Below are 24,434 nucleotides of genomic sequence, written 5' to 3' on the forward strand. Positions count from 1 at the left end.
CAGTCAATAATGTCATTTTCGCATTGGATGACCTCATTTACATCAGTCCTTATTTGACAGCTGTACACGCTGGTCATTTTAATGAAACGTCAACTTGTTCTCTTTGTTTAATGTTTTATTAGCCAATGATTATCTATGAATTTAGGCGTATTCAATAGAGTTAATCTCAAGGTAAAGTTTCAAAATTTATCTTCTATTTGTACGTAATAACTCTCGTTTACCGTTGTAATCCATAACCTCTTTTATTAACAATAAAATAAATATTGTTAATTACTTTAATTTCATTGTTATTCATGTATGAGTGAAAAAACACAATCGAGTTATTGTTAATTTATAATCAAGTCAACTTTGAATATGGATCTACAGGATTCTGGGGGAGGAATGTATTCAGAATGGGCTTCACTAAGTGCATTGATACAGAGAGGTTCAGAAGAAAGTCGCAGCGTATTGGAAAAGTTTTCTCCAGGAGCTGGACGTGAAGTTGCACTTCCTGTGGTTCGACAATTAGCTGCAAATCTTGGAATTACTCAAGCTGCTGAACCAAGTCCTTTGAATACTGATAAAGAAGTTCAATGGTGTATGGAAGTCATATGCTTTGGACTATCACTACCACTTGCTGAACATGATACAGTCAGAGATTGTGTTAATGTTTATTGTGAATGGTTATCAGCTTTATATGTTTCACCAAAGATTTCAGTACCAAAACCAATTGTTGAAGATCCAAATTTTTATGCTAGGAAAATGATCAGTCATTTTCATAATTTATTTGTACCAAGAAAGGGCGAAGGTAAGACGGAAATTATTGTTTCTTGTAGCTATTTAATGTTTAATTATTTATAGACAATCGATATACTAATTAATTTAATTCAATAATCCTCTAACACAGTTGTTTATTTTCTTTTTCTTGACAATAGTCTGGCCCTTTTTATATCAGGATTTAGGTAATTCGATTTTCCGATTTCATTAATAATTTTTCATGCTTTTTTGTATTTGTCATGAAGGCACTATTAATATTTTTAAGCTTCAATGCTTTATGTGCGGTGTTGTTCTTTCGGATTGCTCATATTTGCTACTCGAAAGTGATGAGTTATCGATTTGATAATAATATTAATTGTTAATAATTACAGGAGCTGATACAATAAATAGACAAGCAGTTCTTTGTCATCGAGTCTTAAGAACGCTTCAGCAGGTAGCAAGAGGCCCAGCTACGTTAGATAATGAAACATGGGAAAGTTTACTCTTATTTTTAATTGGTATTAATGATGCTTTACTTGCACCACCTGCTGTTCGAGAAGATGCTGGAGAACAACTTTGTGAACGAGTTCTTGGAGTACTACTTGAGGTAAGTTATTTTGTGTAATTTATTGAATTTTCGACAGATAATAGTTTTAAATGTTTATAATAGGTATGGTTAGTAGCTTGTGAAAGAAATTTTCCATCTCCTCCTCTTTGGAGAACTCTACGAGAGTCTTGCCTGCGTTGGCGACATCGTTTAGCTCTCATTGAACAATGGAACCGAGTTTGCCTAGCACTTACTGCACGATTATTAAATATAATGTATGGACCATTGTTTCCGGAATTAAAAATAAGTGAAGAAGATGCCCAGGTAGTTCCACCAACTATGTCAGATGAAGCAGTTGCTCAAGCCTGGTATCGATTATTAAGGACAGTTGGAGATCCAGTGGATTTATGTAGACCAGCTGTTGTATCACAAACACAAGCTTTTTTGCAATATGCAATAGCAAGTCCTTATGTGATTGATCCTTGTCATCATCCATGTCTTCAGTCTTTACCGCAGATTTTTTTAAAAGCCATCAAAGGTATCGCTGGTCAAGTTGATGCATTTCTGGGTAAGTTATTTTATTTTTGACAAGAAATTAAAGCACCATTTTTCAGTTTGAATAGTCACCAAAAAAATCATCTCATTGTCTGTCAGAGCACCGAAAATATTCCATCACAATATGTTTGGTGTAGGGTAGTAGTTGCATGTTTAATTCTTTTTTAGGAGTATCACAAGCCTGCTGCTGGGAAGAATGTTGTGCAACTAGTGGATTTACTTCAGGAATAAATACGCATGCAGCAGGAGGAGGCGTTGGCGCGATTAGCAGTAAAGATCAGCCGCAATCGTCGCCTACGCCTCCAACTCAACGAAGACTTGCCAAGAGTTTCAGCGTAACTCCTTCTGCTGTCACAAAGGGTACTCTACCTTTCCCTTACCACTGCACATTCTTTTTGTTTTACACAAACTTCCAATTTTAATTTAATCGTATTTTTTTTCAATTACAATAATCATTATTTTCCAAATAGGAATACCTAAAGCATCTTTAATTGGTTTGACTAGTAGTCGACTTTCTAGTACACCTCCAACGATAGCCAATTCCGGGCCATCTTCAACATCCAGTACTACTTGTAAGAAATAATCATTTTATTTATCATTTCAATAAATTTATTGATTAATATATTTAAAATCTTATATAGCCATCACCTCTCTTGGACAAGACATAAGACCTCCCTTAGCTCCAGGAAGACCCAAGTGCAATAGTATTTTACATTTATTTGGTGAATGGTTATTTGAAGCAGCATTCATTGGAACTGACGGATGGTCTCAAAATTTGCCTCGTAAGTATTTTCAAATAATAAAGCTAAAAAAATCAAAATTCAATTGGCTCCGCTATTGATAAATAATTCATTACTTTTAGGAGCATCGAAACGTCCATCTTCTGTGCTCGTAGAAGGTCCAAGTTCTTTACAAGAAACTATTACTGAGATACCATCTACTCTTAGCATTGATCGTTATGAATCAGGTCGAGCGGAAGCCATGGGGGCACTTTGTCGGATTTTCTGTGCAAAAAAAACTGGCGAAGAAATACTTCCAGTATATTTGGCACGATTTTATCAAGCAATGTATCACGGACTGAAAGTTGATGAATCTCGAGAGTGTGGAGAAACTCTTGCTAGTATTTTATCTAATTCTGCAGATCTTTTTCGATTAGATCTTGATGGAGTAGAGATACTAATTCCTGCAGTTATTAATGCCTTAGAACTTGTTTTACCTGATAAAGATTTGAAATTGAAGTCAACTTCTGTATCAAAAATTGAACTACGAAGAGCTTCAATTCAATTATTAATATCAATGTTGGTATTACCACTACACTTCCAGGTAACAATTTTCTACTAATCATTATTGCTTGATAAAAACATTATTTAATTTATCTTTGTATTATTTTAGAATCTCTTCATTCGTGAGTTGCCTATTGCTTCAACGAATCTAAATAATACAGACAAACCTCAACTAACATTTGGCCAGTTGAAACCTAGATTAATGAATTTATTGATTAATGCACTCCAAGTAGAAACTGATCCTTTAAATACACATATGCTACTTGGTGGTCTCTTACTTAGTGTTCAAGATTCTGCGACTGTTGAAGAAGTAGAACATTCAACAGTTGTAGACACGTTAACAAATGATACCTCAACCAATTTATTATCATCCGGTAATTATCATTGAATTAATTATTTAATGGATAAAAAAGCTCTTGCCTGAACTGTTATATTTCAATTAATTTCACAAATATAATGGCATGCTTAAATATTTTTAATAATAAGTAAAAAATGATTTTATTAAAGATATTTACTCATGTCTGTAATATTATTAATTAATTTTTTGCACTTGATTCTGACGGTAGCATCGCTTAAAATCACAACGATGTTCCGCTGTATCAGCTTTTTATATGCTTTATCTATGAGATGATTTCATTTTATAATTTCATTGAAAATGTATGGTTTTATTTCGCTGTATATTCACCATTGCGATCCATCATCACGCCGCTTGATAGTCAGCAGTGATTCGACCAGTCAGATAAGCATTTCCAGTGACCTTCGATCGCTTGGGGAAACATCTGATGTAGAAACTGTACAGGAAGAAAGTCCATCTTTCGGTAAATATAGAGCTAAATTTTTTTTATTTTATTTTGATGATTGTTGTAATATTAAGAATGCGGAAACTATTTTCTATTTTCTATTGTCTTAGAATAATTAAAAAAGCATTCAATATTCATCTTATTTTTATCATTCCGATATTACTAAAAAATAATCATAATTACAGATTCTGCTCATGCTCTCTTTCTAAGAGCCACATATCTCGTTTGTCATCGACTAATCTCATCGTGGAAGACAGATCTAAATATTTCATTAGCTGCACTAGAGTTATTATCAGGATTAGCACGAACTAAAATCCGAGAAACAGGTAATCAATAACTACTTTAAGTTTAAATATTTTTTTTTATTAAAAATACTTATTTACGACATTAATTTCAATTTATTCATGCAGCTCGAAGACTAACAGGTGTTGTTTTCAAATAATTATGTTTATAAAAATTACTAGATTGGTGTTTATTAATTTAAATAATTATTCATAATTTTAGATGCATTAGAATGTAAACGTGCAGTCAAATGGCTCTGTGATTATATTACTTATCAGTGTTGGCGTCCACCACCGGCTCATTCTAAAGATCTTCATTCATCAATCGTAGCTGCTTTTAGCTGTTTAACAACTTGGCTAACAGCACATCCACAATTATTACAAGACAAAGATTGTTTAACAACAGTATTCGAAGTAGTCGAACTTGGCATATCAGGATCAAAAAGTATTGGTAAACCAGGTGAACCAATTAAAATGAAACATGAAAAAGAATTAAAACCAGCATCAATGCGAGTTCGAGATGCTGCTGATGCTCTTCTCACAATAATTCTTGAACAGGTATATTTTCAACATACTTTAATATTTATTAAATAATAATGATAATAATAATTTATTATTAAATGCATTTTTCAGGTTGGCTATTTCCCCAGTGCATGTGGTGCTCAATCACTTTCATCTCTTTTAGATGAAGTGAGTCTTCTTCAACATTGTAATAGTAATAATAGTGAAAAAATAAGTCGTCAAACAGCAGTAGAACATTTTCGATTTTTTGTCGCTGAGAATGCAACAATGTTAGCACTTTTAGAAGATCCTTTAGTGAGTGATAAAACACCTCAACCAACTGTAACTGCATTAATTCGTGGTCCTTTTGGTCGACATGCTTGGACTATGCACTTGAGACATTTGCCCAGACATAAATCTGGAATTAAGAGTATTAACTTTAATCCTGGACGACCATTATCATTAATTGAGCCTGCACCTCGAAGTGAATATAAACCTAGATTCTTTCCTGATAATGTTGATAAAATTCCTCACTGTAAAGTTGATGATTCAATACCAACTCTTGAGGCAGTAATGAATGATGATGATGATATCAAGGACGAGCATCAGGTATTATCACAATTGCTTGACCGACAAATTAATCTAGAATTAAGGATGGATAAAGAATTTAATTCACGAAGATTAGAAAATGATGAAGAATGCATTTCACCAGAGAATTGTCATGAATTCCAAACCGCAAGGCTCTTCCTAAGTCATTTTGGTTTTCTTAATTTAGAAGGAAGTTATAATGAGGATGGCAATAATTTCGGTATAATAGCTTTAGATCCAACTCTTGCAGGATTTTGCACTGATCTTGAGAGTTTAGACCAAATAAGTTCAAGAACGTGTGATACAGTGCATATATTTTATGTTAAATCTGGCCAAAAAAATCCTTTAGAAATTTTATCAAATGTTCAACATCAAAATGATGTTTCTCAACATTTTTTGGAGCTTTTAAGTTCATTAGGTTGGCCAGTAAATGTTTCAACTCATGCTGGTTGGACAGGTCATGTTTCTACATCTTGGAGAGTCACACCACCAACCACTAATCCATCCACCACAAATTCTGATCATGGTGGTGCTCTTTTTAACGGGGAAACACATATCTTATACTGGGCGGATGTAAGCTCAGAAATAGCATTTATAGTTCCGACTGGATCATCAGTACCCGCACAATTACCAGACTCTCTCGATGAAATCAGCTACAATAGCGATACGAGTAGTGGACAAACTTGGTATGAGAGAAGTATTAGTGAAATAGGAACCAATCGCATAGGTTACGCATCTTCACATTCTTATAATCAAGGGAATAGAACAATGTCATTGGATTTGGAAAAACAACCGCCAAGTCTTACAGGTTCTGGACCATCTAGTGTTTCTAGTAATCAAGAGCCAACTAGACCGAGAAGAACTACTAAACATTCATTGCCTTGGCAAACTGATACTCGAATTATGGTTGTATGGCTTGAAAGTCTTGAAGACTATGTTAATTTTCCAGTTGGTAACTATCTTTAGTAACATTATCTTTATCATTTCTATTTTTAATATCAACAAGATGGATAACAATACATTAATTCCAATATTATTTCAGCTGAACTTTTGCCTTGTACTCATACAGGATTAGAATCATTTAGAGTTCCTCAACCGTCCGATGTTTATATAATATTTCTTCAAGCTTTAGCAAATGGTTTATTGAGAGTAAGACTGCAGGGACCAGTATCTAGGATGAATCTCGCTACACCTTTAATTGATGGGATGGTTGTATCACGAAGAGTTTTAGGAACATTAGTTAGACAAACTGCATTAAATATGGGAAAACGAAGAAGACTTGATAATGATAGGTATGAGTAATACTTCAATACTTTATCATATTTTAGATAATTATAAGAACAAGGAAATAGGGCATAATTTAATATTTATTGTTATAGTTATCATCCACCACACGTGCGTCGACGTTTAAAAATTCAAGATATAGTACAAAAGTATAAAAAAGATCTTTCACAACCAGAGTTACTCACATTCTTGTTCAACAATACCACAGTATCAAGTTGAAATAAACACTTAAAATAATTAATTGATAAATTGTAACGTGTAAATAATCTAAGTAAAAATTAAAGAAGATTTTACTTATTTTTACTTTAAAATTAAAAATTTATTTAACAGTATTGATAAATAAAATTTAAATAACAATCAATAAAGAATTGAATATTTCAGTATATTTTTCAATCATCATGTGAATTGAGAGGTGTGCCAAATGATGAAGCAGTACAATTGATTTTTATGATTATTATCTTCAAGGTATTTTCATTTATCTAAACTAAAAGTTTACATAATTCTAAAGATTTTTATCACACTTATCACGTACATAAATCATTAACTTTAAAAGTAAAATTACCGTTATCTTATTAGATATAAAAATAGTAATAAACTTTGTTTTTTAGTCATTATGAAATAAATGCTTTAAGCGATATAACTTTATATTATTATAATAAAATCACTGAATAATTATTTAAACATCTTGAAATTTTATTTCATTACATAAATATTTAAGTCAGGAATTTAATCGCTTGTTAAACAGTAATAATTATTTTTAAAAATCATTTAACATTGATTACTTTACTTCAAAAAACATGAGTACATATTAATAAAGTATCACAATTGCCAGTTGAATTGATATATTTAATCCCAATCAATTTGAAAGAGTATATCAATCTTATATACACACAATTCAGAAGTGTGTTATCATCGTATCATCATCATGACAGCTGTTTTATCTCAAGTAAGAGAAGGTATATCTACATACAATAGTGCATAGTCATTTTAAAGTTCTCTAATAACTATACTCTAACTATTACGTGAAGTAATAACTTACACTATTATTGTGTAACATTGTGAAATAATAATATAAGACATAATTGAAATAAACTTGGTGTTTATATATGATATAAAAAACATTTAAACAGCTATGATAGTAAAGAAAAAGGATACTTGAATATTTTTTTTTTTTCAATGTTATAAACCATTTCAATCATCAATGACAATTCATTTCCTGCAATAATTATATCATCATTTAATCAATTATCCTAAAAATACCGCAAACTACTTGATAAAAAATAAATTCTATTTTTTACACAACTTTATATCTTTTAGATTGAATTTAAGATTAATGGCAAGTCCATTAGAATAAAATCTAATAATGTATACATATGTCGATATTAAAAGGTTTATTTTCTTGGAAAGTAATTGTTATATTCATTCATAAGGAATAAATAAATCATAAATCACAATAAATAAAATTATTATTTTAAATTAAGTAGCATCTATAAGTGTGGTTAGAATGAAAAAAAAATGAATAATAGATCAAGTTCACATCAGTTAGTTCAATTTAATAACTGGAATGATGATAATATCTAGTAGTGTTGATAGGGTGTAAAAGTTGCAATCCCACCATTTAACGTTTGAATTGGTAAGGTATTTACAAGTGCACCAATCACAATTCGTTGTCCTTGGCGCGTTCTACACTCGGCCACTGTAACGATGACCAGCCTTTGCAATGCTACAATCATAGTTGACGCACTTGTGAGTATGTATTGAGAGACATTTGGAGATATTTGAGACTTTTTATGTATTGTTAAGTATAAAGGATTGTCCATGTGAATGTACATTCAATTATTGTGCTGTACGTGAACAACATGTTGTGTGTATTTACTGCTGGACACTGAAATGTCTTATCCTCATCATCATAAAAGAGACACTGTCATTTGTAAGTGTGTGTAACAAATTAATTTGTTGGATAGGTTACTTGAGGCCATACAGTAGTCGTCAGAGTGCTCGTGGTGTTGGCACACGTTCATCATTTGCCACTGTATCTTAATTTCTTGGTACAAATTGCGATATAAAAATTGTAAGTATTATGGATTTAATTTATAACATCAATTAACTCAAAAATCATATACAACAATCACTTTTAATCTTTGATGTCAATGTAATCCTTTTTGTTTCGTTTTTTTTTTTTAGTGAAACTCAAAAGAGAAATTGACTGAGCAGCTAAACTATTATATATTACTGGAAGTTAACAATTATAACAATTGAAAAAAACAATAAAACACAAAAATGGAAAATTCGACAATGGATCTATTTTGTGGTTCTCAATTTTGGGTAGTTATTTGTTCACCAAATTTTATCTATACATTTAATTACATTGATTAGATATAAGTTTATTAATATATGATTATTGAATATATGTAAACAGTGAAGTGACATATTTAAATTATTTTATTTTATTTTTTATTATATAGGATACTAATTTAACATGGTATACAGAAGATCCAGATCTTACATTGTGTTTTCAAAAAACAGTATTGGTTTGGACACCGTGTGTATTTCTTTGGGCCTTTTCATTTTTAGAGGCTTATTATTTGATAAGTAGTAAAAAAAGAGATGTACCATATACATGGAAGTTTTTTGCAAAAGGTTTCATAACTGTAATACTTATTTTACTCAGTGTTGTTGACTTAGGAATGGCGATTTATCAAAGCTATTCGAATATAGTCTATAATGTTGATTATTATACACCGATTATCAAGATCGTCACATTTGTAAGTTGACTTTTTTTTTTACATAAACATTAATATAATATTTAATAATAAATTTTCAATTTATTTAATTATTTATTGTTTTTTATTGTTTTCAGAGTTTAGCGGCATTTTTACTGTACTATAATAAAAAATTTGGAATGAGAACTTCCGGATTGTTGTTTTTATTTTGGTTTTTGTTAGCATTCTGCGGCATTGTACAATTTAGAAGTATGCTCAGGGACTACCAAAATCAGGTATAAAACCAACCATAAATATATTTTTATGGTCATCTTCAATTTAATTATATTCATAAATGAATCTTACTGATGATTCATTTTTTTTCTTTAAAAAAATCTTTCATTTCATAATTATTTAAATAATCTAGACTTTTAGAGAATCATCATTCGGAGGAAGTTTCTTTTATTGATATTCATATAATCATAATCGTACTTTTAGACTCTTTCCAAGAATTGACAAAACATTTTTACTGCAAATGATCAAGGGCTAATTATTGTTATTAAATTTTTTGTTGCAGCCTGAGCGGCCTTACTCTTTTGTATCATACATGATATACTATCCACTGGTTGTAATAATGTTTATACTTAATTTCTTGGTGGATGCGGAGCCTAAGTTTTCAGAATATGGACACGTTGAATTTCCATGTCCAGAGCAAAGTGCATCTTATCCTTCAAGAATATTATTTGCTTGGTTCGATTCAATGGCATGGAAAGGATTCAAAAAACCTCTGGAAACTTCTGATTTATGGTCAATGAATCCTGAAGATACTGCTGCTGAAATAGTTCCTAAATTCAATAAATACTGGACAAGGAATATAAAAAAATTTGACAAGTAAATGTTTTTATATATCTATTTAAATTATTATCATTTTATAATATATAATTACTTATTTTAATTCTTAAAAAATATTTTGGTAATTGCTAACAAGGCTGTTTTGCAATTACTGTAGGTAAGAAAATGATGATGAATTATAATTAATAAGTTATTATATAAATTAATACAATGATTAATTCATTCATTTTACAGCACACAAAGTACAAAGGCATCATTTAGAAAGGCATCTGGTCAGGTTGATTTTAATAATCCAAAAAAAAAGAAAGTAGCTTCTGTGTTCATTCCTCTATACAGAGCCTTTGGAGGTACATTTATTTTTGGTGGTATATTGAAGTTAACTCAAGATATAATGGTCTTTATTAGTCCACAAGTTTTAGGGTAAGTAATTCATGAATACCTTATAGAATTATCAATAAAAGTATTTAAAATAACTCTATAATAATTTTTTTCTTGCAGACTACTTATAAATTTTGTAAAAGGTTCAGAACCTCTATGGAAAGGTTATCTGTATGCAATTCTTCTCTTAATTACAGCAACGTTTCAAACTTTAGTGTTATCACAATACTTCAATCGAATGTTTATCGTTGGCATGCGAATGCGAACGGCTCTTGTTGCTTCTATTTATCGTAAAGCATTGAGGATGTCCAATGCGGCAAGAAAGGAATCAACGGTGGGTGAAATAGTTAATTTAATGTCAGTGGACGCCCAACGATTCATGGATTTAATGCCATACATTAATATGATTTGGTCAGCTCCTCTGCAAATTTTACTGGCTCTTTACTTCCTGTGGAAGCAATTGGGACCTTCAGTATTTGCCGGTCTAGCTGTAATGATAATACTTATTCCAGTGAATGCAGTTATTGCCAATAAAGTAAAAACTTTACAAATAAGACAGATGAAATGTAAAGACGAGAGAGTTAAATTGATGAACGAAGTTCTGAATGGAATTAAAGTACTTAAACTTTATGCCTGGGAACCTTCTTTTGAGCAACAAATATTAAAAATCAGAAACAAAGAAATCAAAGTACTTAAAGAAGCAGCTTATTTGAATGCTGGTACGAGTTTTATCTGGTCATGTGCACCATTTCTGGTATCATTCGTTTCTTTTGCAACATATGTACTTATTGATGAAGAAAATATTCTAGACAGTAGCAAAGCTTTTGTTTCACTAAGTTTATTCAATATTTTAAGATTCCCATTGTCAATGTTGCCAATGGTAATAAGCAATATGGTACAAGCATTAGTGTCTGTTAAAAGAATCAATGTCTTTATGAATAACGAAGAATTGGATCCAAATAATGTACAACACGATCAATCAGAACTACATCCATTGATAATTGAAAATGGAACATTTCTTTGGGATTCTGAAGGCTCTGATAAACCGACTTTAAAAAATATCAATGTTCAAGTGCAGCATGGACAACTAGTGGCTATTGTGGGAACAGTTGGATCAGGAAAGAGTTCATTGATATCAGCTTTTCTTGGAGAAATGGAGCGAATAAGTGGAAGAGTAAATACAAAAGGATCAATTGCTTATGTTGCTCAGCAAGCATGGATCCAGAATGCTACATTACAGGATAATATTTTATTTGGAAAACCGATGGATAAAAGTTTATATAATCGTGTTATTGAGGCTTGTGCTTTAGGTTTAGATATCAAAATGTTACCAGCTGGGGATCAAACGGAAATTGGTGAAAAAGGAATCAATTTATCAGGAGGACAGAAACAAAGGGTGGCTTTAGCTCGTGCAGTTTATAGTGATTGTGATGTATATTTACTTGATGATCCATTAAGTGCAGTTGATTCTCATGTGGGGAAACATATTTTTGAAAATGTCGTTGGTCCAAGTGGGTTACTTAAAAAAAAGACACGAGTTTTAGTTACACACGGTATCACATATTTACCTGAAGCTGATAATATTATTGTTTTAAAAGATGGTGAAATTTCAGAAAATGGAACATATAAACAATTATTAGAAAAACGAGGTGCTTTTGCAGATTTTCTTATTCAACATCTTCAAGAAGTTAGATCTGAAGATGATGAAGAAACAGACTTAACAGAAATTAAACAACAATTAGAGTCCACAATTGGTTCTGAAGAATTACAACAAAAATTAACGAGAGCAAGATCGAGACAATCAATAACTCACAGTGAATCTGGTTCTGTGGCTGATCAAAAATCTATCAATGGTTCTTTACATAGGCAACAATCAGTAGATAGCCAAAAATCTGGTAATTTAGTTAGAAGTGGCAGTGTTAAGGATAATGCAATACCTCTTAAAACTGGTGAAAAAATCATTGAAGTTGAAAAAGCAGAAACAGGAAGTGTAAGTTTAAAATGTTTCCTCAATTTTACTAAAATAAATTTAAACTATTTTTTAGCTTTTTAAATTGCTTGTATAATCACCAAAATTATCTATTATTTTTTTTCTGTTTAATAGGTAAAATTGAAAGTCTATGCTCACTATTTGAAGTCAATTGGTTGGTTTTTATCAATATCTACAATAATTATGAATGCAATTTTTCAATCATTTAGCATTGGATCAAATATTTGGATTAGTAAATGGTCAGATGATGCTGATTGGAGTGTAAATAGTACAGCTGATAGTCCTAAAAAATCTATGTATATTGGTGTATATGGTGCTTTAGGTATAGGACAAGGTATGTATCATTTTAATTACTATTTGAACTGAATACCATGATGGTATTGTGAAACATTGCACAACGATGCAAATAGTGATTAACTTTAATGCTCCGGGTTTTGGGATAATTTTTGAGTGATATAAAATGATAATTCAACCATGATTGCGGATCCCATTTGACTGCAGTTGTGAAAAGTACGATATAGAAAGAAAAAATAATTTCTAACGGTTCTTAAGCAGTTAATATAAAACTATGAACAGATAGTTTATTTTTTAAGTGAATTCCTAGATAATTAAACAAACTAGAACAGCGAGTGTGGTTTGCTGTGTACTTGAAGGCGCGACCAGTATTTCAATAATGGTTTCTTAAAAGTATTACACATTATCTTATATTTAGTTACTCTTTGTTTCTTATGACAGTAGAAAATATCTAGTGGCAAGTCTCTTTTCGAAGCATCTTTAAATCTATTGATAAGATGTTTCAACATTACTTGCATGCTTATAAATAGATGTATATATTTGCTACTTAGAATTCGAATTTTTTGTACTGAAAAAAAATTATTTTTAAAACAAAAACTTTATAGTTTAGAATTTTATTTTTATTTTTAACAATTTTTTAAAATATTTCAATAAAATAATGATTCAATTTTTTGAAGTTATATTTAATGAACTTAAAGAAATATTGATGATTATTTTTTTGTAATTTATCAAATTTATTATAGTAATCAATCAATTCAAATTCATCAACGGTTGGTTGGTGAATTTTTTTCTTTAAAGAAAATAATTGAAAATCCAATGTCAATATACTTAAGAAATATAAAATAATTGGTGATGAGTAATAGAATGTATTTGTTATAAAAATAATTGAAGATAATTTTTTCTCAGTACACCTATTTTCCGATTAGAAATTACCAACAAATGACGCATGTGAATAAACGCAAAATTTTATCTTAATTACTATTTCTCTTCAAAGAAAATATTCTATCGCACTGATTAGATTTATTTAATAATGACTTAATATTTGCACTTAGTTTATTTATTTTATTAATCTAGTAATAATTGATTGAATGGTAAAAATAGCAATGATAACATTGGATTAATCTATTCATTGGTTTAATTGGTTATTGTATCGTTATAAATGACATAAATTTCAGCAATATTTGTGCTTATTGCACAGCTGACATCAGCTATTGGCTGTCTGCAGTGCAGCATAGTGCTGCATTCAGCTTTATTATTTGGTATACTTCGTTCACCTGTTGGATTCTTTGATACTACACCTTCAGGCAGAGTATTAAATCGTTTTGGCAAGGATGTTGACGCAATCGACAATGTAATACCAGCCACTATTAGAGGATGGCTATATTGCCTAACAGAAGTACGTGAGAATTAGAAAAAATTAATCTCACAAAAGTACACAACACCGTTTTATTAATTTTTTTTCTTCAAAAATCAATTTAACAGAAAAAAAAACGTTACAAGACTCGTTTATCATTGAGCTTTTTTTCTGTTTAATCCACTGATATTGTGGTCCACCAATAAATTTAGATGTTTGTTCATTGCAATAATAATATCACAATTTTTAGATTCATTATTTATTTTGCGTAAACACTCATTGCCTAACATATTTATGTTCATCATAACATAAATTCAATTATCAGAGATAGACTAAAAAATTTCTCTAGTATCATTTATAGTCTACTACTGTCTTCTTAATTCTAATCATTATCTTTAAATGCTTTCTAGTCAAATGAAAATGTGTTTTATCAGGTAGTTTTAGAAATGATTCTGAAATTATTGACAGTAAGAAATAAAAAAGATTAGCATGTTATTATTATTTCAGTTTAAATTGAAAAATCAATCGAAATTCTTTCTTTAATTTTCATTTCTAATTTATCTTTATTAATTGGTGATTGATATTGAAATCTTCCAAGATAATAATCAATTTTATTTTTTTTTTTAAATATCAAAAGTTAGACAATATAAAATTATTGTTTATCATCAAGAATTTTTAAAAAATAATTTATTATTTCTTATTGATAAGTATTTCGTAAATCAAATTATTTCCACAATAATCATATCATGCTATCAAAATTTTTTATCTTAGATTATTTGTCAATGCAGAATCATCGTTAGGAAATGAGTTTCTTCAATGATAAATTACTATATTAGAATAATATCACAATACTCATTTTTGATATAAATATTATTTACCTTTTTAATGCACGGCGTTAATTAAGTTTTCTGAGTTTACTTTAGTTAGATAGAATAATACTAGTTACACCTTCAGCACGGTTCAATCCATACTCTTCAATTATTTTCATCAACGATTTATTAAACTTGATGCAATCAATAAAGCTTATTTCCAATCAAGTTCATAAACTGGCGATCCACAATCATTCTTTAAACCAATTAATTTATTTATTCAATTATTTATATTAAAGTTAAATCTATAAGACTATCAAATAGTCTAATTCAACAACGATCTCAGCACATTATCATAAATATTATTTCAATATTTTGCCATAATTTCTAGGTGTATTTCAAGTGGGAATATCAATAGCATTGGCATCAGGATCTGTTAAAGCTTCTATTGAAATATTTAAGAAATTCTTACACCATGTACTAGGAAATCCTATGTCATTTTTTGATAGTACACCATCTGGTCGTCTGTTAAATCGTTTTGGTAAAGATACAGACGTGATAGACAATATTATACCGATGATTCTACGATCTTGGATTACTTGTTTTCTTGCGGTATGAATAATTCGATATAATAAGTTGCCATAAGTTTGAACCAATGATGAATATTCAATAGAATTTGGAAAGAGTTCTTTCAATAATAATATATTCAATTAAATTCTTCCTAAGTAATGAAAATGTGCTGGGGTGTATTGAATGCTTTGTTTGCTTTCTAATGTGCATTAAAAATTACCTTAATCATTATTACGTTTTCCTCATATCATACCGTTTTTTATAATAAATCATTCGGAATTCCCAAATTAAACAAATTAAACGGACCAATGATAAGTTAAAAAGTATTTTATAATTTTTTATTATCAAAAACGTAAATGTTTCATTGATATAAAATAACTGTAACGTTAAAGAATGTAGTTTTAATTTTTTTTATATATTTTTTTATTTGTTAAAAAAACTATTGTCAATTAAACTGTGTAAAATCAATGATGATCACAGTTTTGAAGAATTAGTTATTGTGTTACAGTCTTAAGTGTATTTTTCGCCGCACTGTCAATATACATTGGTACCTTGAGATCATCTGCAGCATTACTACGTGATGCTTTACACACCGTATTACGTGGTCCCAGTTCGTTCTTCGATACAGTACCAATTGGCCGGATACTAAGCCGTTTCAGTGCCGATGTAGACATCATGGATACAAAACTACCCTTATCACTTGTACAGTGGCTACCCTGTTGTTTTAGGGTAAGCTTATCATACGCGTCCATTTTAATATCTCATTTTACATGTTACATCACTAAGATGTCATTATTATTATCCTAAGCTATTATTTATTTTATTTTATTACGTCATTATTATTATTATTATCCTAAGCTACTGTTTTTTTTATTCAACCAAACGTAAGCTAAAATGCATGTTGATTTATCATTTTGCAAGTTATATGTTGCATCCAAGCACGCTGTGTCAAATAAATTTTCTTATTTTATATCATTAATTATTGTTGGCGGATACAATTATACCATAGTTTTTTATTATTATATTTTTATTTAAATATTCACGTCCACTTTAAAAAGACTAATCAGTGATTTGACAAAAGATGGAAACTTTTCAAGCTTTGATCATTTTTTTTTAACAGAACAAGTAGTTAACTGACTATTTAATGGTCATTTTTAGCGTGTTTTGCACGTCTATTTATTATATTAAACTCAAGAGAGTTAAAAAAAAATGAATTTCAACCATGAGATGGATTCAAAGCTATTATTATGATTGAAAAGAAGTAAATTTAGTTATTGTTTTTGATTATCCAGATAACTAAAATTCTTTTTAGATTTATTTTAAACCAATCACATCATGAATACCATGTCGTCAGACAGATCATTTCAGGGGATAAATATTTACTAAATCATTATAGAACTGTAATAGATCAGATAAACATATTAGTAGCAGAGTTATGATGTTTTTTTATATTTCTAATAATATAGTATTGGGGTTCTTAATTCCAGTAAGTGTAATGTAATGCATATTTTACAGATTTACTTTGGAATTTTGGAATATTTGGAATTTTAATTCATTATTCATATTTATTAAATCATTCTAGAAGTAGACGATATCCTGCTACTGCTATATTGTTCCTATCTTTCATCTATTCATTTAGTATTTGTTTATTATGTATTAATTAACAAAAAAAGTGTTTAAATAATACGACTCTGTGTCGTTTTTTTAATTATCTAAACTTTGCATGGCACAGCAAACTTCACTCTCTCGCCTAAATGATTATTTAGTCAGAAAGTAACTCATTAACCAAAGTTATAGTAACAAAGTTTAATTTTAAATGGACTTTATGGTAAAGATCAAATTATAAGTCATTTACTGCTTCAGAAGATAGATTTAGAACTTCCCGTCTGATTTTATTTTTATAAATATTCAATAACAATTTGAAGATAATATCTTTGCACACACAAGCACAAATATTCATACATTTTACACAGTTATCATCAAACTCTTCTACAGGTGTTTTTAATTTTTAAATCTCTAACATTTTTTTTGTTATTAATATCTTTTCTTCTCACCAAAACAAGACGGGAAGTTTGAATGTTAGATAGTTATTTTGTAAAAGAAGTATTAAAAAAGAGAAAGAAAAAAACAAAGTGGAGAATCAAAAGAATCCCTGAAAAATTGGATAAATTACTCGAACCCCGTTGCAGTGATTACCGCTCATCTGTAATGTTATAGCGGTGACGAGTTTTTTCTGCGATTTGGCTCCACAGCTGGGTTGTTGGCTGGCTGCACGCCAGATGCATCTGATAATGCTTCGCGGAGTGATGCGTGCCTCACTTACCTTCTTTGATACTACCCCCACTGGTCGCATCATCTCCAGGTTCGCTAAAGATGTTGACGTGCTGGATACTTCGCTTCCTCAGCAAATTTCTGATAGCTTCTATTGTCTTTTTGAGGTAATTCATCACAACACAGACGGACTAAGTTCAACAGTTTACCAATTATTACAATACAATTTACTCTATTTTACATTTTTATATCAATTAAATACTCAAATTATCCTTTTTTTACACAATAAACAAAGTATATTTAATTAAACATCATGCATGATGATGATGATGATGACGAATAGTATTTATTATTATTCCAAATTAAACCCAAACAGTAAGTCGATTTATTTTGTTTATTTCTCAATCTTGTATAATTGTGTCCGTCATAAGGTTGATTTGGTTTCAAAATTTTCTTACTATATTTGTTTATTCTACACTAGTAATTTAAAAAAAATAACTAAACTTTTTATTTTTACACTTCAAAATCTTGACTTTACTTTCAACTGAGTACTATACGGATTGATGTTGGTGGGCCTTCAATAAATTCATTCAATATTTCATCTACTTCGCCTACAAAATGCTAAATTTGTGTCCTTTTAGACGCTGCTTTGCATGAATATCTGTTTTTTCTAGAACTTGTATCCAAATCTCAATGTGTTGTTTTACTTTGTGTACCAGTTATTATAATTTTACAGTTAAAGCAAATTTTTTATGCGATAATATTTATTAATTATTGAAAATAAAATGAACTTGAATATTTCAGGTAATTGCAACTCTTGTAGTAATAAGTTACAGTACGCCAATATTTATAGCAGTGATATTACCAATTGGAATTATATATTATTTCATACAACGTTTTTACGTTGCTACTTCTCGTCAATTAAAACGATTAGAATCAGTATCTCGATCACCAATATATTCTCATTTCGGTGAATCAATCACTGGTAATATTTTTTTTTTAAACATCAAATTTCTATTTTAATGTTTATTTATAACCAAAAATTAAATCATCATATTTTATTTTACAGGAGCCCAAACTATCAGGGCATTTGGTGTTCAAGAAAGGTTCATTCATGAATCAGAACGTAAAGTGGATTTCAATCAAATGTGTTACTTCCCAGGAATCATAAGCAATAGGTATGTACCAACATGATTTATGCTTCTTTTAATCAGCAATAATCATTTTTATTATTTAATAAAATGTAAATAAATTGTGTTTTATTTTTTTAGATGGTTAGCAGTGAGGCTAGAGATGGTAGGAAACATGATAATATTTTTCGCTGCACTATTCTCAGTTCTTGGACGTGATACTCTAAGTGCTGGTCTAGTTGGTTTATCAGTCAGCTATGCACTTCAAATAACGCAGACATTAAATTGGTTGGTGAGAATGACTTCTGATGTGGAAACGAATATTGTAGCAGTTGAGAGGATAAAGGAGTATGGAGAAACTCCTCAAGAAGCACCATGGGAAATACCAAGCACTGCACCGCCTAAAGAATGGCCTTCTGAGGGTCGTGTTGAATTTAATGAATTTAAAGTTCGATACCGAGAAGGTCTGGATTTAGTATTGAATGGACTCACGTTTTCCGTGAATGGAGGAGAAAAAATAGGCATTGTTGGTCGAACTGGAGCTGGAAAATCTTCCTTAACATTGGCACTTTTTAGAATAATAGAAGCTGCTGATGGAAAAATATTTATTGATGGTGTAGACATATCTCAACTTGGGCTTCATGCCTTACGTAACAGGCTCACAATTATTCCTCAGGATCCAGTACTTTTCTCTGGTACTTTAAGATTAAATTTAGATCCTTTTGATTCACATACAGATGAAGAGATTTGGCAAGCATTAGAGCATGCCCATCTTAAAGCTTTTGTTCAAAGTTTACCTAATGGATTGTCTTATGGAGTATCTGAGGGTGGAGATAATTTAAGTGTTGGTCAAAGACAATTAATTTGTTTAGCTCGGGCGTTACTTAGAAAAACTAAGATACTTATTTTAGACGAAGCTACAGCGGCAGTAGATCTTGAAACTGATGATCTTATTCAACGTACGATACGTGAAGAATTTAAAGATTGCACAGTACTTACAATTGCTCATAGACTCAATACAATTCTTGATTCGGACAGGTATGTTATTCATTTATTTAAATAATTAATAATAGATGAGAATTATTGTTAAGATATTTCTTAATTGTTTCAGGGTCTTAGTATTAGATAAAGGAGTAGTAACAGAATTTGATTCGCCTGAAGTTTTGTTACAAAAACCAACCAGCGCTTTTTATAGTATGGCAAAGGACGCTGGAATTGTTGCATGAATTTCTATGAAATTAATTAACTGAAAAATTTGTTTTTTCTTAAAACCGTATTGTTGCTTCATTATCATTAACGCACATTGCATTTCTTTGTGACAATCCGTTTAAAGCACATTATGTGCAGAAAGTATTAAAACAAATGAAAATACTCGGCCCGACACTTATATTTTAACAGTAATAAGAAAAATGAACAAAATTGTGATTAAAATCTTGGAAAAAGCTTTATCACATTTATCTTTTTATAACAAACATTAAATTATCTTTTGGTAAATATCAATTTTTCTTTTGAAAGCTTTTTCATTAGACAAGTCTTGAGTCACAATTTGAAAATAATAATTTACTATTTTATCTGATTACATAAACTACTGCCATTGTAGAAACCTATTTATCTTTTCCTGTTTATTCAAATTGTTATTTTTTTATGTTGATAATTCCGAAAACAATGTTTAATATGTAATTATTTACTTAATGTGTGCACTTAAATTTTTTTCCTTTTTAAGAATTTTCTTTTATTGCCGATTATTTGTGTGTTAAAATTTTATATTTATTTTCATTTTATATTTATTAGAACTAACTTGTTCAAAAATTTCTATTATAAATTGTCTCATGAAATAGGATTAATGCTAATTTTGTTACATTTTAAAATATCGTACGAGATTAAAAATGCACGTTATGCCTTTTATCAAGTGATAAAATTTTAAGTACAATTTAGTCGTAATTGAAATTTTAACTACTTAATAAAAAAAATTAATAACTAATGAATTATAATAGAATTCGTAACAACAAATTTTAATCTTAATTCATCTTAATGTTCTTTTTTTTTTTTTAATACTTTAATGAGCTTACAAATGTATCAAACACATTATTTTACACTAACATTGTAATGCGATAATTCAATCTCCAACGCATTAGTTAAATAATACGTGACTAGAGTTAAAGTATCAAACTTTTTATGTAACTTATATTATTGTACTTACCTAATAGTGGCAAAGTACTCATTAATTAATTAATTAATTAATTAATTAAGATATACAATTCTATATAAGCTAATATTTTTCGGTAATAAAAGAATAAAATAATGAAAATTTAGTGGTGGTAAATTGAAAAAAACCCATATACCAGTGTGGAAGCTCATAAAGATCCGAATATTTTATTATCATTATTATTAATTTTAAATATTTGACAGAGCTGCTTAGAACAATTACATTGATAATATTTCTTTTATTAAACAATTAAATTTAATTGATCAACGTTGACAATTCATTTAATACTATTTGATTGATGTTCATAATGAAATATTTAAACAAATATTTTTTCATGTAAAAACAAACAAATTTACATTATTTCTATACACATAAAGATGTTTATTTTTTTATTAAAACATACAGCATTCTTAATTGAATACTTTGGCAGACTTACAAAGATGGTAATAGCTAAATTATTTTAATAAAAAAAATTAAATTTGAATCAATTAAATGGTAATGATGTAAATATTGATATACATTTTGTACTTTGGTACGACCAAGAAAAAAATTACAATTATAATTTAAAATAATTTCAACTAATATATTGTGAATTAAAATCAAATGAAAAGGAAATGGTTAATCAGTTTTCTTACTAACTTCGTCTTTAGGACTATCAGCAATAGCAATTTGATCTTTTTTCTTAGCTTCTGCTTCCATTTCACCAGAGAATCCAAATTCATTGACTCTTGTGTGATCTGTCTTATAAATCCATCGTTGGTACAAAAATATACAGAATACAATATCGTCACGGAAACAACCTAACCGGTAAAGTGTCGGCATTTTTATAATAAACGCAAATATATCATCTATAAAAGTATTCAAAAATTTATAAGACAACATTCGCCACGGTAAGTGAGCGACACTTTTCAATTTATAGTTAATAAATAATTGTGGCGTCATCATAATGAAGCCAAATGTCAATAGAAAACCATAAAGCATATTAAGAACCCACGAATACCAGCCCTTGTGTTCTAAATACATCAAGGAATATATCGCGTATCCACCAAGTAAAGGATAAAGTGCCCATGATAGATATTTAAATGCAAGTCTATCATATTCTTTCGTTGAAGACTCCACATATGATCCTTTATCTTTGAATGATATGTGTGGGAATATTCCTAATAATTTTTTGGAACGATCCACAGAAATATCCACCACTTTATTGATCTTCCAAACTTCAATGCATAATCCAATACCACAACTAATTCGGACCAAAGTATTTGTTTCATTGTCTAATACGTAAAGTAATACAACTAACGCTTGGAATACATTGAAAAAAACTGAACGCACAGATAATCCTTCCAGAGATTTCCGATTGTTCCAAAATTGGATATCTGTAAAAAAAAATTCAGATTAGATTGTTTTCTATTTAACTGCCTATTTTTATGCTATTTTAGATACTGACCGTTTTTAAATGCCAAAAATTCAAAAACGCTGTGTAGTATTGAAATAACAACTGTCATTCCAAGTAAGTATGGGTTGGTCTCTAGGATAGCTTCTTTTAAAGTATCTTGATCATTATCATCTTCATCAGCAGTTTCACCCATCAACGATGAGGTCCATTTATTACGCATATTTTGAGCAGAATATAATTGCCATTTGAATAAAGATAATGGCTGATAAGTAAGATGAAGTGATAATTCTTTAATACTCTTATTCAAAGGTACATAATCACGTTGCATATTCCAAAAGTCATTCAAATAAATAGGTGGTTTATAATACACTCCACCTTGAACAAATTCGATGTATTCATTTAACGGAGGGGGAACTTGGCCAGCAACCCAATTCGTTTGATCTGTTACCAGATTAATTGTTAAATTAGGATGCCAATGTGATACTATTTCTTGATTCATAATTGCAGCTTTCTTTATTTCTTCTTCACTAGCTGTAGTCTCGCCAGTTAATAAATTAACTCGCTTTTCATATCTAACTTTTTTGAATTTATTTAACATCTTGCTTGCATAAGACACATAATCGGATGAATAATCTTTATCCTTAGGATTAATTGATTTACCATTTTTTGTAACATATATGTGTAAATAAATAGATCCATTATTTTTTAATTGATTCGATGGTTCAAATTTATGTGCGAAATAACGTGTGCCATCATTATTGGGTCCAGTAATCCAATCACCATATATCAATCCATTTTCTTGCCATATTAAAGCTTTAGGATCGTCAAAGTGATTAAATCTCTCGGCTTCAGATAAAAATACATAGAGATCAAATACAGTTCCATTTCCAAATATATTAAAAGCCGGTAACTTTGAAACACCAGTTTCTCCACTTCCTCCAACTGTCGCAGGATCAGTTTGCGGTTTTCTGAAGAACGATGTTATGAAATAAATAATCAATGACCGGATAATTAAGGACTTTAGGATGGCAAAAAATGATTCCCATTTTGTTGGTTGATATTTTTGTCTCTGTGCATCTACTTCAGCATTAATCTATAAAATAAAAGCAGTCAATTATTGCAATGTTTCTTTAATTTTAGGAATATTATTCCAATGAAATACTGCTAACTAAGCACGGAAATTGAGGTCAATGGTAAAGACTAGAATAGGTTTAAAATGAATAGCAACAATAATAGTTATATAATGTGTATAACAATTATTTCAAGAAATTAAAAAATATTTAAGGTGTTGGTATGTGAACGTGATCTAATCAAATGTGTTGTACTTATCAGTATAAATGTTTTCTTAACAGAAAAGATTAGTTTTGTTTGAATAGTTGAAGTATAAACGTAATTAATCGATATTCTATTTTAAAATAATGAATACATTAAAAAATTTTCAATGTTAAATACTCACATCTCTTTCTTGATTTTCAGTGACGGTAGCTATTTCACCATTATCTTGTTGATTTTCCATCGTCCTCGTGACACTTGTATCTACAACTCGCTCATCTCCATCATTCACGGTCTCCGCCATCTTCCCAAATTTATAAAATTATTTTTAATCACGTTTTAAATAAAAATGTACAATTCCTGAGTCACTTTTATCCAAGAATAATTCTTATTTATAAAAAAAGTCTTATTATAATAAGTTTATTGTTAATAAATTTCAATTAATCTTTCGTAACATGATGATGTCAGATAATGCAAAACTTATTCAGTATTTTTATTTGCTATAACATTTCAACAGTAATTAGCTACAACTGACATCTATAAATAATTTATGTACAAAAACATCATGATTAATATTACCAACTGTCAATTTTTTAAAAAAGATTAATTTCAATTATCACCACTCGATGGCTCTGT

The 24,434-nt window shown here is 29.6% G+C and overlaps 3 protein-coding genes across 13 annotated transcripts; 2 read left to right on the top strand and 1 right to left on the bottom strand.

The window, feature by feature from the left end:
• The first annotated feature begins 32 nt into the window (after positions 1-32).
• LOC118073365 (ral GTPase-activating protein subunit beta) lies at positions 33-6,823 on the top strand. 5 transcript variants are annotated; one of them, XM_035093824.1, is made up of 17 exons: positions 33-171; positions 367-787; positions 915-941; positions 1,128-1,342; positions 1,406-1,850; positions 2,006-2,197; positions 2,308-2,409; positions 2,479-2,619; positions 2,700-3,160; positions 3,230-3,494; positions 3,837-3,938; positions 4,106-4,246; positions 4,331-4,345; positions 4,425-4,759; positions 4,835-6,242; positions 6,333-6,582; positions 6,670-6,823. In XM_035093824.1, exons 1-17 carry the CDS (start codon positions 136-138, stop codon positions 6,791-6,793), a joined length of 4,680 nt encoding a protein of 1,559 aa, XP_034949715.1. In that variant the 5' UTR covers positions 33-135; the 3' UTR covers positions 6,794-6,823. The 5 variants fall into 5 exon arrangements, with proteins under 5 accessions (XP_034949715.1, XP_034949716.1, XP_034949717.1 ...); XM_035093825.1 differs by lacking the exon at positions 4,331-4,345; XM_035093826.1 differs by lacking the exon at positions 915-941.
• Positions 6,824-8,021: 1,198 nt separating this feature from the next.
• Positions 8,022-21,352, top strand: MRP (Multidrug-Resistance like Protein 1). Of its 7 annotated transcripts, none has more exons than XM_035093833.1 (14): positions 8,022-8,645; positions 8,759-8,899; positions 9,040-9,339; positions 9,435-9,572; positions 9,854-10,167; positions 10,265-10,285; positions 10,363-10,548; positions 10,627-12,496; positions 12,611-12,830; positions 13,966-14,186; positions 18,599-18,779; positions 18,864-18,972; positions 19,066-19,962; positions 20,036-21,352. In XM_035093833.1, exons 2-14 carry the CDS (start codon positions 8,855-8,857, stop codon positions 20,148-20,150), a joined length of 4,617 nt encoding a protein of 1,538 aa, XP_034949724.1. In that variant the 5' UTR covers positions 8,022-8,645; positions 8,759-8,854; the 3' UTR covers positions 20,151-21,352. The 7 variants fall into 7 exon arrangements, with proteins under 7 accessions (XP_034949724.1, XP_034949722.1, XP_034949723.1 ...); XM_035093831.1 differs by lacking the exon at positions 13,966-14,186 and adding an exon at positions 15,345-15,565; XM_035093832.1 differs by lacking the exon at positions 13,966-14,186 and adding an exon at positions 16,032-16,252.
• A 137-nt stretch (positions 21,353-21,489) lies between these two features.
• LOC118073368 (cleft lip and palate transmembrane protein 1 homolog) lies at positions 21,490-24,302 on the bottom strand. The gene is made up of 3 exons (XM_035093838.1): positions 23,983-24,302; positions 22,578-23,619; positions 21,490-22,506 (listed from the first exon to the last, which is right to left on the bottom strand). The coding sequence occupies exons 1-3, from the start codon at positions 24,100-24,102 to the stop codon at positions 21,749-21,751; spliced, it is 1,920 nt and encodes a 639-aa protein (XP_034949729.1). The 5' UTR covers positions 24,103-24,302; the 3' UTR covers positions 21,490-21,748.
• Between the last annotated feature and the right edge of the window lie 132 nt (positions 24,303-24,434).

This window comes from Chelonus insularis, unplaced genomic scaffold (genome assembly GCF_013357705.1).
Source record: "Chelonus insularis isolate UGA/USDA-ARS -01 unplaced genomic scaffold, ASM1335770v1 scaffold_277_pilon, whole genome shotgun sequence".
Classification (NCBI taxonomy): Eukaryota; Metazoa; Arthropoda; class Insecta; order Hymenoptera; family Braconidae; genus Chelonus; species Chelonus insularis.